The 15419-nt window shown below is 40.5% G+C and overlaps 1 protein-coding gene and 1 long non-coding RNA gene across 2 annotated transcripts; one reads left to right on the plus strand and one right to left on the minus strand.

Annotated features, from left to right (window-relative positions):
- Positions 1 to 3337: 3337 nt before the first annotated feature.
- LOC110014988 lies at positions 3338 to 4045 on the minus strand. Its single transcript, XR_002290043.2, has 2 exons — positions 3790 to 4045; positions 3338 to 3560 (listed from the first exon to the last, which is right to left on the minus strand). It is a non-coding gene; the product is annotated as an uncharacterized LOC110014988 (long non-coding RNA).
- A 376-nt stretch (positions 4046 to 4421) lies between these two features.
- On the plus strand, positions 4422 to 15413 carry c4h1orf112 (chromosome 4 C1orf112 homolog). Its single transcript, XM_023954552.1, has 25 exons — positions 4422 to 4593; positions 4780 to 4892; positions 5440 to 5479; positions 5574 to 5662; positions 5830 to 5934; positions 6016 to 6156; positions 6975 to 7137; positions 7277 to 7361; positions 7445 to 7583; positions 7844 to 7933; positions 8016 to 8080; positions 8163 to 8311; positions 8812 to 8941; positions 9768 to 9954; positions 10212 to 10294; positions 11535 to 11586; positions 11814 to 11903; positions 12098 to 12283; positions 13076 to 13186; positions 13259 to 13354; positions 13423 to 13536; positions 13613 to 13717; positions 13794 to 13874; positions 13957 to 14106; positions 15091 to 15413. Exons 2-25 carry the CDS (start codon positions 4797 to 4799, stop codon positions 15301 to 15303), a joined length of 2760 nt encoding a protein of 919 aa, XP_023810320.1. The 5' UTR covers positions 4422 to 4593; positions 4780 to 4796; the 3' UTR covers positions 15304 to 15413.
- Positions 15414 to 15419: the final 6 nt, after the last annotated feature.

Consider the following 15419-nt stretch of genomic DNA (forward strand, 5'->3'; position numbering starts at 1 on the left):
CAGTGTGGCGAATAAAACAGAGAGGCGACATGAGTTTGATTATTGGTTCCAGGTTAAAGCCTTGCTGTAGACTTTTGGGCAAATCTGAGACGGTTATTAAGAGACCGTTTGAGACCAGTTAAAAGAGAGTTACCGTAGTCCAGACGAGAAGAGAGAAAAGCATGGAGGAGCACCAGCAGCATAAATTAATATCTCCGTCTTTTGAGGGTTTGGACATAAGTGGTTGTCATGCAGCCACACTTTGATGCTAGCCAAACAGTCTAGATAAGAAAGATTATTGTACATATTTTCACTGAAACAGCAGAAAGTGGGAACTAAAAGGATTTTAACAGCTTTATATTTCCACAGATAAAACCTAAAATTTGAAAAGCTTGTTCTGAAAACCCATCGGCCTGAAAGAGGCTTAAAACTCAAACTGGCTCTGTAACAACAAAAACAGTGGACCAGTGATACTCCAATAGGTTTTCATAACATAAACTATTATGTTAACACATAAGGCTGCATTAATAAGAAATGTATAAAAAAGAAAAAAAACTTTTGTTGTGATTTTATTAGTGGTCCTTTAAAGTTCTAACTAAGTTAAAGGGGATTTAACTCGAAGAGATGGGGTAAAAACATTCATCTATCCTTTTTTTTAACTCACTATATCCCATTTGGGGTCCCGGGGTTGCTGGAGCCTGTCCAGTCAGTCGCAGGGCACACAACCACACACACACTTACTATCCAAGGCACTTTAACATTGGGAGTTGGGTCATCTAGACCCACAAGACAGTGCGCTGAACCTTTTTTCTTCAATGATTTGTGATCTTCACTGGTGTCCATAGATTACATGAAATCCTCTTCACCTTTATCCACCTTTGTCATGGTAGGGAGAACACGTCAATGTAAGGGTGGGGTCATCTGGACCCCATAAGATAGCACAAGGGATAATACGGACACTTGACTAGAGTAACCAGTTGAGCAATAAAGCATGTTTTTGGACTGTGAGAGGAAGCTGGAGAAAACCTACGCATGCAGGAGGACAACGTGCAGACTTTGGTTAAAGCAAATCATAGTCATTTAGCTACACAGATGGAAAAAATGAAAACACAAACTGTTAACTCTTAAAAAGAAATGTTGCAGCTCTTAAACAAAAGAAGTGATTGGAGGGTTTAGTGGCTGTTAAAGATGCATTCGCAGCACCGTGAAGCCACAGCATTGATGACCTTGAAACCCTGATGTTTATGTCAGCTTACAAGAGCCAACATCCTTTTCCTCAACAAAGCCTGACACCGTGAATCTTGTTTTTCAGCACTGCTTGCAAGACTTTCCAGTTCACCATATGCCTGACTAATTTAGAAATAAAACTCTGAAAAACAAGACAGCAGGCAGAATGCATTACCTCCTGATGTCACACCATTATGAACTCTTTTCTTCTTGACCTTCATCAGCAGCAGATACAGATACCTGCTGCATTCTGCCAGACACCCCATGACCTTCAGTCTAAATAAAACAAAAGCCATCTTCCTTCCAGTTTCCACCAAAGCCCCATAACTCACATCCCACTGAGCGATAACCTTTCTATTATCTGCAAGCAGGGAGGTCAGAGTGGGAGGTAAAATTCCTGCGCAGAGCAGCCACACAAAAGATTTGGTTCCTGGAAAATCCAACTATTACAGTAAAGGATTCATGAGCAGCATTTAAAACATATACATCCCATTCAAGTGTGCATTCCGATGCCATATCTGGAACAGCGTTATTTATCACCGGCTACGGTTTCATGTGAAAAATGTCTTTGATCAGATCAAAGATTGGATTAGAACTGAACTGTGCACATGGGTCCAGAAAAACTCTTTCCAATTATGATAAAAGGTCTACATTCGTCACACTTTTCGATTGGAAAAAAATCCTTTTGACATGCGCAGAACTATCTAAAATACAGGAACCAACTGTAGAAGAAGAAATAGTGAGTTTCGTTGTAAACAAACAAAGCTGCGGCATAGACCGAGATGATTTTCTAAAATTGATTTTATTATTGTTGTGATTTTTTTAGGTGCCTATTCACTTATAATTTTCTAAATCTGTGCGGCCAAGAATAAAGCACTGGCCTCAGGGACCCGGAAGAAGGGTCAGGATTAGGTTAAAACGGCCAACAACAACATCCAGCTGTGGATGAACTTAAAATCTGTCAATGCCGCAAAGTCCATCTTGTCAGAAGGCAATTACGTGGGAAAAACAGCCTTTACTGTGTCTGGACACGACTGGATATTTCTGATTCCAAACACTCTAATCCAAATTAATGTGCATAAATTAGATTTGAATGAAGTTTGAAACATTTTCTCCCAATTCGTAAATTCTGAAATGTCATTTTCTCCAGACTTCCAGGTTGTAATTGATCAAACATTCTCTATAATTTGATCTTTTTGCTTCATTTGCTTTCTTACTTCAATTATGAAAGTGGCGTTTAGCCAAAGTTATGGCACTTTTACAGCAACAGATTACCAAACAGTTTCACTTCCTCCTTTTTGCAGTTTTTAATCAAAGTCTAATGTGGAAATTGGCATTTCGCCTCGGTCTGAAACATTTCCTCTCCAGCCAGAGGGGATTAAGTGCAAAGCAAAAGATTAATTGCATCTGACTGTGAAAGCCATGCAGTGGCAGCAATCTCAGAAGGTTACCAGTTTAACCCTTAAGTTCTGCTGGTGACAGAGTTCTGAGGCCTAATGTTGATCAGCCAAGAAAAAAAAAACAAAAAGAAACTTTAGTCATAAGCATTTAAAAGTATTTGCTCAGACTGCTGTTTGTATTTTAAAAAGCTACAGTAGTTGCAGTTTCAACCACTGCATATTAATCCAGAACCAAAGCCAGATGGACTTTCTAAAGTTCTGTTTTCTGTGTTGTAATACAGCAGTGGAAGTAGTAAGTAAACTTACGTTTGTTCAAGCTGAATTGTTATTGGCTGCACTTTTTAAAGCGGTCATAAAGATGTGTTGAAAAACAGTGGGCTTATGTGAATGGATTTGCCATAAACTCTTGTTTGTGCACATTTAATCTAGCAAGGAATCTGGAAAACTTCACCTGCACTGTTCAGTAGTATTCAGGAATTTTACTGGTTGAAGTTTTGGCTAAAGAGGTACTGGTTCAATGTTAGTTCAGCGTATCGAGTTGTATAAACTGAACCAAAATCAGAAGTGAATCAAAAGCCACAAATATCAGATGGTTAAATGGATCGTTACACCCTTACTTTTGACACAAAGAAATAAGTTTTCTTTTCCTTAATCAATGTGATAGTATGGTTTCCCATATACACTGCTGCCAAGCCACCAGAAAACTCCCACATAGGAAACTGAGACAGGCATTTACAATATACAAATCTTTAATACAAAAAGTGATTAAAGTACCCATGCAAAGACCCTTTAAAACACCAGTTACAACACCACAAATAAATTAGGGATGGGACACGTCATAGCCTGCACACAATCCCCCAGACTCAGGACAAAGTCCTGATGTCTGTTGGCCACACCCAGCGGCACACCGGTGGTAGCCAACGCCCGTTCGTCATGGGGAGACTCCAGTGGCATCTGGTGAGTCAGGAAGACGAGTGAGGCACATTCAGTTGGCCTAAAAGTCCAAATGCACCACTTCTGTAATGTGCAAGCAGCAGCCAAAATAGTATTAAAACAAAAAACAAAAATACCCAACTCTTGTGGCATTAAACAAACAGATACCATAATAGACAAAAACGGCAGCACCTACAAAGGTGACATTAAATGCAAAATAAACATACAAGCACAAATAAATCCCACCGACCTGCTCCTGCAGCTCAGGAGGACGATTGAGCAGCATAAACATGTACGACCTTTGACCTGGCTTACAATTAGGGCCAAAAGACGCAGCCAAACAGCATTGGATGCTGCAATTAGGGAATCACTGCGCGGTGGAGTGTATAATGCTACCCTCAGCAATAAAGCAGCATTTGAGGCTGAACTTAGCTTGAAGACCAGTTCAGTGCTGATCAGCCTGAGGCTGCGCTCAGCCGGTCCAACCTGGAAGCAGCAGGCTGACACTAAACTCCTCTTCCTGAGGGAAGCCACCTTTATAAGCCCTCTGCAGGTGAATCAGCAGGTGGAATCCATTTACAAAGTGGCGCTTGACCTGCCACACCAATAAATGACTTCGTATAATAAAAGATTGTGCAACTGTTTTTTTTTTTGGTCCTATATTCCTTTTGAGATTATTAGGTGTGATGGGGGAAACAAACATTTAATCAGAAAAAAAAAAACATTACTGCCATAGGTATCTGTTACACAACAACCTGAATAACATATACTAAAAGGAATATGATATAAATAACTTTAAAAAAAGAATAAAACTTTGTAAAATTCGGGATTTCAGGTCTAAGTTTTTAACCAATCAATGCGCTTGATTGGGCGTCGCGTGTTTATGACGTCGCATTCAGGTCAAACCATGGCGGGCTGTGTGTATTTTTGCCGTTAATTGTTTCCTTAGGTGTTTTTTTTAACGATTTATGTGCATATTTCACTCGTTAACGTTTTCAGGTGCTTTTCTCGTCAATAGTGACTTATAGGATCTAACTTTCCCTCGACAAAAACGGTAAGAGATTCCAGATATATTTGGTTTGAACCGAGTAAAAACTTCTTTCCGGTAGAAACAGATTGCTACAATTCCTTGAAACGACACTAAGCAACGAACGAGTGCCCGTTAAAGCAAACCTACTGACAAATAAGGGAAATTATTTTCTGTCTCACACATGACACGTTTTGTCCGTCTGTCTGACAGCGCTAAACCTTCGCATCATGTCCCAGAGCGACACGTCTCTCCTGGATGAGGTGGAGCAGTGGAGCCAGGAAACCTGCCGGCGAGAGCTGCAGGCTGTGATGCCGAAGCTAATTATATCCTTGACGTCATGATACAAACTTATCTATCTATCCATCCATCCAATTCTTTCTTAAACATTTATAATAGAATCACAAAGTGCAAAATAAAATACACCCTGTGTCAAAAAAGATTTTTCTGCTGCAGCAGATTTAGCAAAAAAAAAGTCAAACATGGCGTTTTCTATCAGCACCGTCGTCCTTATTCTCATTTTACGACTGAAAACAAACATGACGACATTAGTGCAGAATTCAGAATCTTTAAAACATCTATAGGGTAACATATAAATGCATCCAAGTTACTCTGTGACAGTAGATAAAACCTTTTACCATCATGTTGCTCAGTCATCCGACATGGTACAAATCTAAACGTAAATGATTCAATTTAATTCACTTGATTGAACCAAAACGACATTATTTATTTAGACTGTTAGCAGTTTCCACAAAAGAGGGCTATAAGGGCCACATGTGGCTCTGCAGCCTCAGGTTGCAGCCTCCTGTCCTAAAAGAACAAAACCTTTGTGAGGCTCTGATGTGTCTGACTGAAATCCTTGACTTATTTTACTCTTTGCAGTATGAGTCTGACAGCTGGGAAGAACACATACGTAAGTGCAGCGAATGCCGTTTTTATGAAAACAGTTTTCACCTTAAGGTGTGTTTTACCAAAGTTTCTAATTATTTGTTTTAAATGTGTCCTAGGAATCCTCAGGATAATAACACATGTGTTCCTTCCTCACATTGGACTGTCAGGGGTTGAAGAGGACTGTTTCTCCAAGATTTTACCAAAGGTAACTTCACAAATTCCTGCAACGGTTCTCCACCCACTGATGTAGGCGCGTACTGCTGTGTAAGACCACAGGTCTTACTAATCATGGGACTTTTTTCATGAAAAGATGGCATAAAGCCACATAAACTCGTAACTTCTGCTGTTTGTAGCTGACAAATTTGTCTGTAGGCAGTGACGATGTTTCACCGCTTGATGAAGGAAATCACGGATCAAGTTGGTGGACTGTCAAGTCAAAACACTGAACTGCGCGACTTTCTGAGGACAGTTCTACAGGTATCACTGCAGACGTTTGTTACTAGAAGAAGCGTACTTCAGGGCTTAACCAATGGTTTCACGAAACGTCTGACATTGCAGGCAATGGCGCAGATAATCGATGCATTATCCACCTGTGTGCATCACGTTAACTCTTTGGAGGAAACCCCGGATCTGCATCTCATTCGTTCACTACCAATGTGCATCCTGACGGTCCTGAAGGAGACGTTCCAACACTGCAAGGTGGCTTTCATCAGATGACAGGAGGCTGTTCCCAAACAAAATAACACACATAAGAGGAAAGCAAATGAATAGTACATTTATAAACTTATAAAAAAACAAACAGATGAGTCAACTTTTTGACATTTATAATATGGCTTTATTGTAAACAGAAAGCCTTTTATTTAGCATTTCTTGACACATTTATTTGTGTACATGGGATGATATTTGTGCCATGCACAGTGTTAAGTCTTGGATGTATATGTTTTGTTTAGTTTTTTAATAAATTAGGTCACCTGAAACTTTTTAAAAAAAACGTGTGAACTCAAACTCATCTTTAATTTAAACAAATCTTATGTTTCTTTTAGCTTAAAATCCAGAGAGTGCAAATATTTTATTGTTTTTCTAGACTTAAACTATCTATTAAAAGAAATATTTTGTTTGTTTTTTCCTTTTGACGTACATTTTTTTACTAGTAATGATAGTTGTACTCTCAAAAGAGATTGTTAAAATGCTTCAGAGGCGTATATGTTATTAGTAATGTACAGAATAATTGCACAAATGAGATTTACTCAATCAAATTCAGTTTTGTTGTTAGACGGATTTCAGTTCAGCATTTGGCAGGAAAACAAAACAATACTAATATAATATAAGGTAAACTTATTACATGCATTTAAATAATGTAAATATAAATTATTTATATACAAATTACAAACACGAAACTTGATTTATTCTGTGTTTTTTATGCAATTAAAGAGATAACAGAGAATGACAAACTACTAATGGACATCTATGTTGAAGAAATGAGGTAAACTGAGTTTTTTTTTGCTTGCTTTCCACAGGACAGTGAGGTGGTTTACTGTGGCCGCCTGTCTTTGGTAGCAGACCTGCTGCAGGGGCTCTTCAAGGAAGCTTATGCCCTTCACAAGGGTCTGTTGGAGGTCCTGGATAAGATCTCCCTGGACAGCCGAGCCTCGGACGAGGAGGTCTCAGACATCGTAACAGGTGTAGCAGCTTGTTGGTGTTTGCTTCCATGCGTCAGTGTTTGTGTTCTGCATACGTTAGGTTGGGAAAGCTGTACTTTAAGGATTTCTTTGCACACTAAAAGTCTCCGTTTATTTAACAAAGTCCTCATGTGTTGCAGTAATCCACAGTCTGCTGGATATCTGCTCGGTTATTTCCAACCTGGACATTGCTCTGCATGCAAACACCTGGAAGTTCCTCATCAAGTAGGTTTCTATTGTGTGCTTCTTGTTCTCTGATTGGTTGTGATTTTGTTCTTGGTTATAACTTTTTACATGGTCTTGCTCAGACAGAGCCTGAAGCACCGGCCATTGGTGGAAGAACATCTCCGCCACGGTGACCTTAGCAGCAGCCTGTGTGACAACCTGCTGACCTCCTTCCACAACTGTGTGGAGCTGGCCGAGCAGATTCAGCACGCCGGCTTACAGGTTAGGAAGCCCCTCTGGCTGTGAAGGGAAAAGATAGTTTTATTTTTAATGTTTTTTCTGTTGATAGGATTGTCCACTTACGTCTGATTGATTGTATTTATTCTGGACGGGGTGACAGATTATATTAACCCTCTTCTCGAACAGATTAAAGTGAATAATATTTCCTGCGTAGTTCCTTCCTTAAAGCATGACTCTTCCATTATGCAGAGTCAAAGGTAGGCTTCACTCTTTTGTGTTGATGCTCCTTTGACCTGATGCAGGACTCGACCCAAAGCACTGAATACAAGCTGTTCCAGAAAACTGCAAAGATGTGCAGGTTCTTTGCAAACACTCTGATCCATTACATAAAGGTAGTAAAACTACTCTCAGCATCATATTCATCAGTTACTTAACAGCCAACGTCAAATCTTTTGGTTTTTGTCCTTCAAACAGGAATTCAAATACTTTCTGACTAAGTACTGCAGCAGATTTCACCAACTCTACCTTCAGATTATCACGTGAGTGGGATTAGCGTCAGAGTTCAAACATTGATTTTTTGAAGGGGTGTGTGGTTGTGACGGTGGGCTTTGGGTCTTGCAGTAAATTCCCCCCCAGCTTGTGCGCTCCTGCTCTGCCGGCGGCTCTCTCTGGGGAGTTGAGTGCAGCTGCTGCGGTTCCCATGGATGCCTTCCTGCTCCAGTTGTTGCCTTTGGGGCAGTTTGCTGACGTTGTTCTCCAGGTGGACCTGCGTGAGTCAAAGTGTCTGTTTAAAAACCACTCCCGTCAGATTTTCATCTATTTTCCAAGCAGTTTTAAAAAATATACGTATAATTATGCTGTTTTTATTCCAAATCTAGGACATATATAGGATATATGTCCTCCCTCATCAGAAAAACGACACAAGAGCATGTTGAAAACTCAGAAAAAACAAACGCCATTTTCATCGGAGTGGGTCTTTAAACGTTTCAATAAAAATAATTATTCTGTGCTAACTATCTAGGTGAAGGTTTAGTATAAAACAGAATTTTAGTTCATAGTTATTGCTCAGCAATAACTTTTATTTTTTTATTTGGAGGATTTTTGTCTTTTGCTTTACTAACCACAATTACTGACGACTTCACTTAAGTATCGATGCACCAGATTTAAAAGAAGACGGAGCTCTTCATAACTTGTTTATTTACCTGCTGATTTGATGCCCAAGTTGCTGACTTGAACGTTTTCACTTTATTATGTAACTCGCTTCCTGCAGAGTTAAACCCGGACCAGGAACTTCCACATTGTCTCCTTCTGGCGAGCATCATGGGTCAGCTGACCTCTCAGCCCGAGGAGGTGCTGCAGCTCTGGTTCGCTGGCAGTCAGTTCCCCGAGGAGACACCCAGGTGACGTTGAATGTTACAGATATATTCATGTCTTAACAGGGTTTTTATTTGTTTTAGGCTGGTGGTCCAAATACTGCACGTGCGCTTTTAAATTTTTATACACAGAAATTCAGTACCAACTAGCCCTGCACAATAAATCGCAAATTTATCGCTATCGCGAGATGAAGCTGTGCATGCGTATCGCAAAAGTTGGCGAAAAGGTGCTATATATCTGTATCTATATATATATACATATATATCTATCTAAATCTATATATATATATATCTATCTATAGATATATCGACTATATCTATATAGATATATCTATAGATCTCTCTCTCTCTCTATATATATCTATATATCTATATATATCTATATAGATATATATATATATATATATATATAGATATATCTAGATATCTATATCTATATATCTATATATCACCCCCACTTCCTTCAGCTTTTCATAGAACTTCTTCTTCAGCGCTGATTGTCATTTTATTAAATTCCTGCACCCTTATCCGTGACAAAAATATAATATATTTGCATTTCTTTCCTGTTTTGCTGCTTTCAATAGAATTTTGTAATTGTTCATAAAAGAGGAACATATAAAATGTGTCTTGAATGTGGATTTTGTCACCGCTCAACTAAAAAATTCTGAACAAATTTGGTTTGTTTTGTCTAACAAAGTTTTATCATTGTAGTTACACATTTGAAGTGATTTAACAGCCCGGAAAGATCTGTGGGCCAACAGTTGATCTTCAAAGAAAGCTTTCCTTTTCCAGCCTCCCAGTATCCCGGCTTCATATCGAAAGCATTTTCCTTTCTTCTGTTTTTCCCCTCCAGGCTTCCTCTCTACAAAGCTATCTTTGACAGCTTCCGTCGATGTGATGTGGAGCGTAAAGTACCGGTTCTGTTGCCAGGGGTGATGTTGAAGGGTCAGGCCCAGGCCCGGGTTTCTCTGCACCGCCACATCTGCGTGCAGCTGTGCGCCAGCATCGCTGCTCTTCCTCCGAAGCATTTTCCCATGCTGGTGAGGGCTTTACGCTGCAGCGTTCGACCTACCAAAAGGAATCAGACATCATAAAGACTGGATGTAATTTGAGTGTTTTAAATCACACTTATGTCCACTTACAGGTGAAGTTCGGCGTTTACTGCTGACAGCATTTTTACCAGAAGAATCTTTTCTTCTTTTACTTTTAGTTTTTTGAGTTTCTGCTTATCTTTAGTTTTTGTTCCTGTTTTTCTTTCCTGGTCTGGCTTTCTTTGTGATTTTTCTTGTTGTTTCAGGAGCGCTGCTTGATTGATGCTGTTCTGCAGGCCGACACTCAGACCGCCCTCCTGGCCACAGATGCGTGGTGCTTCACAGCCCGGTATGCATCAGGATGTTTTTCTTTTCTTCGACACGATACATTTCCTGGTGAAATGCCCACGTTTGTGAGAAAACCAGTCCAGAAAGTTGAAGTATGCAGAGTAACATGCTGATCATGCAGCATAAAGAACAGCAGAAATCAGGTCTAATTGGACACTAAAGTTACTATTAACTAGTAAAAACTAGTTGAAAAATATTGATGTGAGAAAGTTTGGTGACTTTAGCTTTAGGATCTTTAGAACTATTGAACAGTTTTGATCATATGTGATTTATATCTTCATGAAGAATTCTTTAAAATTAAAAATCATTGTCAGATCATTGTTGTACCATTAATATGGTGATGAGTTTTCATGACTCGCTAATATCCATGTTACCATTTATTTGTTTTGTTTTTCTATTGGGAAATTATGGATTATTGTTTTTTACGGATCTATTTTTTTGCACTTTGTAGACGGTCCCTTACTGCAGTCTCTCCATGCAATTCCAATTAAAAAGAATAATAAACGATCTTTGTTCTTGGAAATGCTTTCATCGGCTGTTGTTTCTGTTGAGACAAACCAGTAGAGACTTGCTGTCAGTAATAAACATTTATTAAGAGTTACTGAGCCTGGAAGTCCAAATCTGAGAATATCTCGCCAACTTTATCGATCTGTTTTTGCGTTATCCTGCTAAAACTAGCGTCATATTCTGCTGCACTTTAAGGCTATCAAACGTCGTGATCTGTTCATGATATGCAGACTTCTTATAGAATATTTATCTGTAATAATAAGCTTGTCATATATAGCACCAATCATAATAATAAGAATAAAATAATATCTGATCCCTGATTGAGATACAACAGTCTGAAACTTCGTGATCGGCATATCCCCACTTTTAGTTTATGCATGTTGTTTTAAAAAAGAATCTTGACCTGAAATCCTCATTTTACTTAAAAACTTTAAAACATATTTGGTTGGAGCTACTGGTTTTAAATTGCTGACAGTTTTCTGTCAATATTTATTCACTAAAGCTGTTCAGAACTCTTGTTTAAGAACTTCATATCAAAGGTCATTGAGGTCATTTCCGGGTTTATGATGTTTTGGTATAAAATCTTTTTCATCTTTGGAAGATTTTTAGGTTTTGTTCTTGTTTGTTTCCTTGGTAAAGCCAATACTCCCCTGTCTTTTTAAGTTTGAACTTCATAAATTGTGTTTAGTTACTTCACGTCTCTTTATAAACACCACATTTGTCTGCTGCGACAGATACGGGTCTGCGGAGCTCTGCTTCCACCATGTCCTCCTCGTGGCTCAGCTGGTGGGTAAAGACTGGATGTATGCAATGCAACGTACATTTTAGGGCCATGTTTGATTAATTTGATACTTTTGCATCATTCCTTATCACAACTGGACATTTCTGTAAAGATTAGGTCCTGTATTTGATCAATTTCTCTACAATATCTTAAACATTTGGACGTTTGTCATTTTTTTTCCTGTACTTATGATGCTTTAACATCTCTAAGCCTTTTTCTATTTTTTCTGCAGGTAAAAACATGCCCCACTGAATGTTACCGGATGTCCCACCTGGGAATCCTGTTGAAACGGCTGGTTTTTCTTATGACGCCAAAACACCAGGTGAAAAAATGAAAGCTCAAACAAAAAGCGGATTCTTTTCCGTGCAGTTCCAGTGGCTCTTTAAATGTACTCAACCAAAACTGTGAAATCATGTGTTTGACAGACTTTTATTTGTTGTCACAAATGTTGCTTACTTCATTAAAGACTTGAATGAAAACCTTCTTTTTTTTACTCTGAGGCATTTGTTTCTCCAGGAGCAGCTCGTGGAACACTTCCCGCCGTCTGAGCTGGAGAACCGAGCAGTGTGGGATAACATCCTCTTCGGAGCTCTCTCGCAGGACACTCGGCTCCGCGTGGAGGCTGACATGATTAGTCTGGCCCAAAACGCTCTGACGGACTGGAGAAACGGCGGATACAAGATGGTGCAAGTGGATCAAGTGGTAAGTGGTGAGATATGGGAAAAACGTGTGGGGCTGCAACCGTGGGTTTCTGGAGAAAGGTGTGGCTCTTCTGCCCCTCCAAGGCTCTCTGGTTAAAGAATAATACTATATTTTTCAGTTTAGAGAGTAACGCATTTTTTGAACCAAAAGACACATCAAGTGAAAAAAAAGTCAAACTTGATTCATACGTATTTCCCCCCAGGAGGCTCCTGACTACAGTACCCAGAATGCTCCAGCAATCAGTCCCACTTTAACCCTTTTTGACAGATTTTTTTAACCACAATTCATTCTTAAGGGGCACCAGAATTTCCTTTTTCTTTAAAATGTAAAGGACTTTGAGTGTGACTTATGGTCCGAAAAATATGTAAGGGTCACTTAGCTGTGATTTAATTTCAGTTAGGTTTGTGAATTGATGTATAAGGTGCACCAACAACAATAAACTGTAGTTTTCTTTTATCCCTGCAGACATTACACGACCTACTACTTCATTTACTGCAGTGAGATGATCTTATGTGTCTTATTATGAAGTCATGTGAACTATTTCATATTTAGATGAAAAAAATGCTTTTTCTACCCCCTAAAATAACAGCAGTTCATTTCTATTTATCATAGTAACAATTCCATAAATCCAAATCAGTGTTTTATTTTGAAAGGGTGAAGACAGACTTCCTGGCTTGGTGGTCCGTGGTTGTGGTCCACGAGACATCGACCCGGATTTACGTGTTGACTGTTGCAGACCCCTGGGTTAACACAAACATCCCGTTGTATTAATGAAGTTCCTTCTGCTGCCAGAATGTGGCGCTGTCGGCCCTCCTGTCGGTGGTGAGAGGGCAGTTGTCCCCCACAGCTCAGCCTGCAGTGGAAATGATCACGGAAGTCTGGCTCCGGATGAGTCCGGCTCAGGTGAGGACGAAGACGCACTCTGACTACAGCGATGAAAGCTGGAGCGTCATCTCAGCAGCTTCTTGACCTCAGGTGCAGAGCTGCCCCGTGCTGCAGGACACTCTGCAGCTGCTCTTGTCTGTGACGGCTGCTCTGGTGAAAAACGCCGAACCCCACGTCCTTTGTCAGGTAAACCTTTTCCCAGTGATGCTAAACTGATGAGTGGTGGCTGTTAAAGCTGACTGCTGTTATTTCAGGCGCTGTCATGTCTGGACGCCGTGGTTTCTGGGACGTGTCCGGATCATCTGCTGCTGGCTGCTCTGGACTTCCTTTCCTCCATGGGGAAGGTCTTTGTTCCTCCGGAAAGTCAGGTAAAGCAGTCCTGGTTTTACAAATGCTCATGTTGAGTTTTCCGATCTGGACTTGAAGAACCGTTTGGTTTTCTAGAGTCCGGTTCTTCCAAAGCTCAGTGGTCTGTTTGGAGTCCTTCTGGCTGACAAATCCTGGTTGGTGCAGCAGCACGCCCTGGAGGCCTTCTCCTTTTTTGCAGAAGTATGGCGGGGACACGTTAGATGCTTTCACCTAAAATGACAAACAAACCTGAACACAATGTTCTTTCATCTTGAAGAACACAAACCACGAGGAGGTCATTTCCCAGAGTTTGTGTGTGGAGGAAACAAAGACCAGAGTGGTCCGTTATCTCAGCAAGGTGAGCATCAGCAGCACAACTGATTTTTTTTCTGTTTTTAATCACATGAACTGTTGCAGTGACCTGCTTACGTCTGCTGCAGACTCTCAGTCCTCAGGAAAACGCCGAGCTGCGGCTGCAGAGGCTCAGGGAGGAGAGTCCGGTTCTTCAGAAGTTCCTCCAAAAGCTCGAGAGCGCAGAGACGGCTTGCAGTCCCCCTGCAGCTGAAAGTGAGGCGGCGGTGGCCTCTGAGGTTAGTCCATTCCCTGAAAGAACTCTTAACTGGGTTATGCGCTCATGCCGCTTCGCCTCATTGGCCAGTTTAGCACTTAGTGGTTGTTAACTGTTGTTGTGGTTTTTGTTTCTCTTCTGCTTTATGGTAAATGTCATTCGATGAACTCATTCGATGAACATTTTCTTTGCTGCACGGATTACTGAAGGTCTTTGCTTTCGTATGTGTGGTAATCTTACATCAAAAACATGACCGTTTACTAAAGAACTTCACTTTTTATGATGTACCCTTTAACCTTTAATAACCCTTTAACACCGGAGATTTCGCCGGCGCCACCTTCGACACGCTCTTCCACGTTCCGTAAGTCTCAATCAACATAAATCGGCTTATTATGAAGCAGAGAAAAGCAGCTATGCAAATCAGCGTTAATCTACTTTTTTTTGGCAACAGAATTCACTGGAAAAATGTTAATTTCAAAAACAGTTGAAGAGTTAAAGTAGTCCAAAACTTGTGAAGTATCTTGAAGTTCAGTTTTCTTTCTTCAAATCAAAGTGGAAAAGAGGAGTTTCAAACCGGCATTGCTTAGTTCAAGTCTGTCCAGTGTCTCTTAGTGCCACCATGAGGTCATTTATTCAGCCTCATCTTAATTGAACTGTGACCGTTTCTCCTCTAGGTTAGCTTTTTTAATTAAGACGATTAACCCTTTAAGAGTGGAGAGGTTGTCAGAGACAGCTAAATAACATACGATCTTTAACACACTGTAGCTCCTCAACTGTTCACCTGATCAACGTGAACCAGCTGATTCTGAAGCAGAGAAAAGCACCTCTTCAAACGCTAAAAGCGTTAACAAGTTACAGTTGTCAAAAGAATGGAACCACTGAGTTGTAGCTTTGCTGTTAAAGGGCTCAAACGGGCTGCCATGCAAGAACTTCACACTAATCTCTTTAAAATAGAAACAAGAAATATGAATCAAAAGTATCTAAGTTCCCTCCCTCTTCCTTTCAGCCGTGTCCTAAAAGAGCTCGGCAGGAATCCAGCGCAGAGGAGGAGTACAGCCGCTACCTGCAGACCGCCGAGAGCGCTTTCACGGCCCTTCAGGTTCTGCTCCAGGGTAGAGGCGCCGCCGACCCGCCTCCTCCGCCGTGGCTGGAGCCCAGACTACAGGAGCTGCAGGTCCTCATGACACACATCACCTCCTCCACGTCCAAAACGTCGTAGCTGCAGCTTCGTCCTCTCCCCCAATCCCGAAGAGTTATGAGAAAGATTTTAGCTGCTCAAAGCGCTTTTTGTGTTGCTGTTAATAAACGAGTCCTGCTTTTTTCACAACACTTTTC

Source organism: Oryzias latipes, chromosome 4, assembly GCF_002234675.1.
Source record: "Oryzias latipes chromosome 4, ASM223467v1".
In the NCBI taxonomy this organism is placed as follows: domain Eukaryota; kingdom Metazoa; phylum Chordata; class Actinopteri; order Beloniformes; family Adrianichthyidae; genus Oryzias; species Oryzias latipes.

What these genes read in the sequence shown, in the direction of transcription:
- c4h1orf112 (XM_023954552.1), top strand. Translation starts at nt 4,797, where the DNA reads ATGTCCCAGAGCGACACGTCTCTCCTGGATGAGGTGGAGCAGTGGAGC. An exon ending in TCCGGATGAGTCCGGCTCAG is followed by an intron (nt 13,187 to 13,258) that starts GTGAGGACGAAG and finishes TCTTGACCTCAG; the next exon opens with GTGCAGAGCTGCCCCGTGCT. An exon ending in TTGTTCCTCCGGAAAGTCAG is followed by an intron (nt 13,537 to 13,612) that starts GTAAAGCAGTCC and finishes TTGGTTTTCTAG; the next exon opens with AGTCCGGTTCTTCCAAAGCT.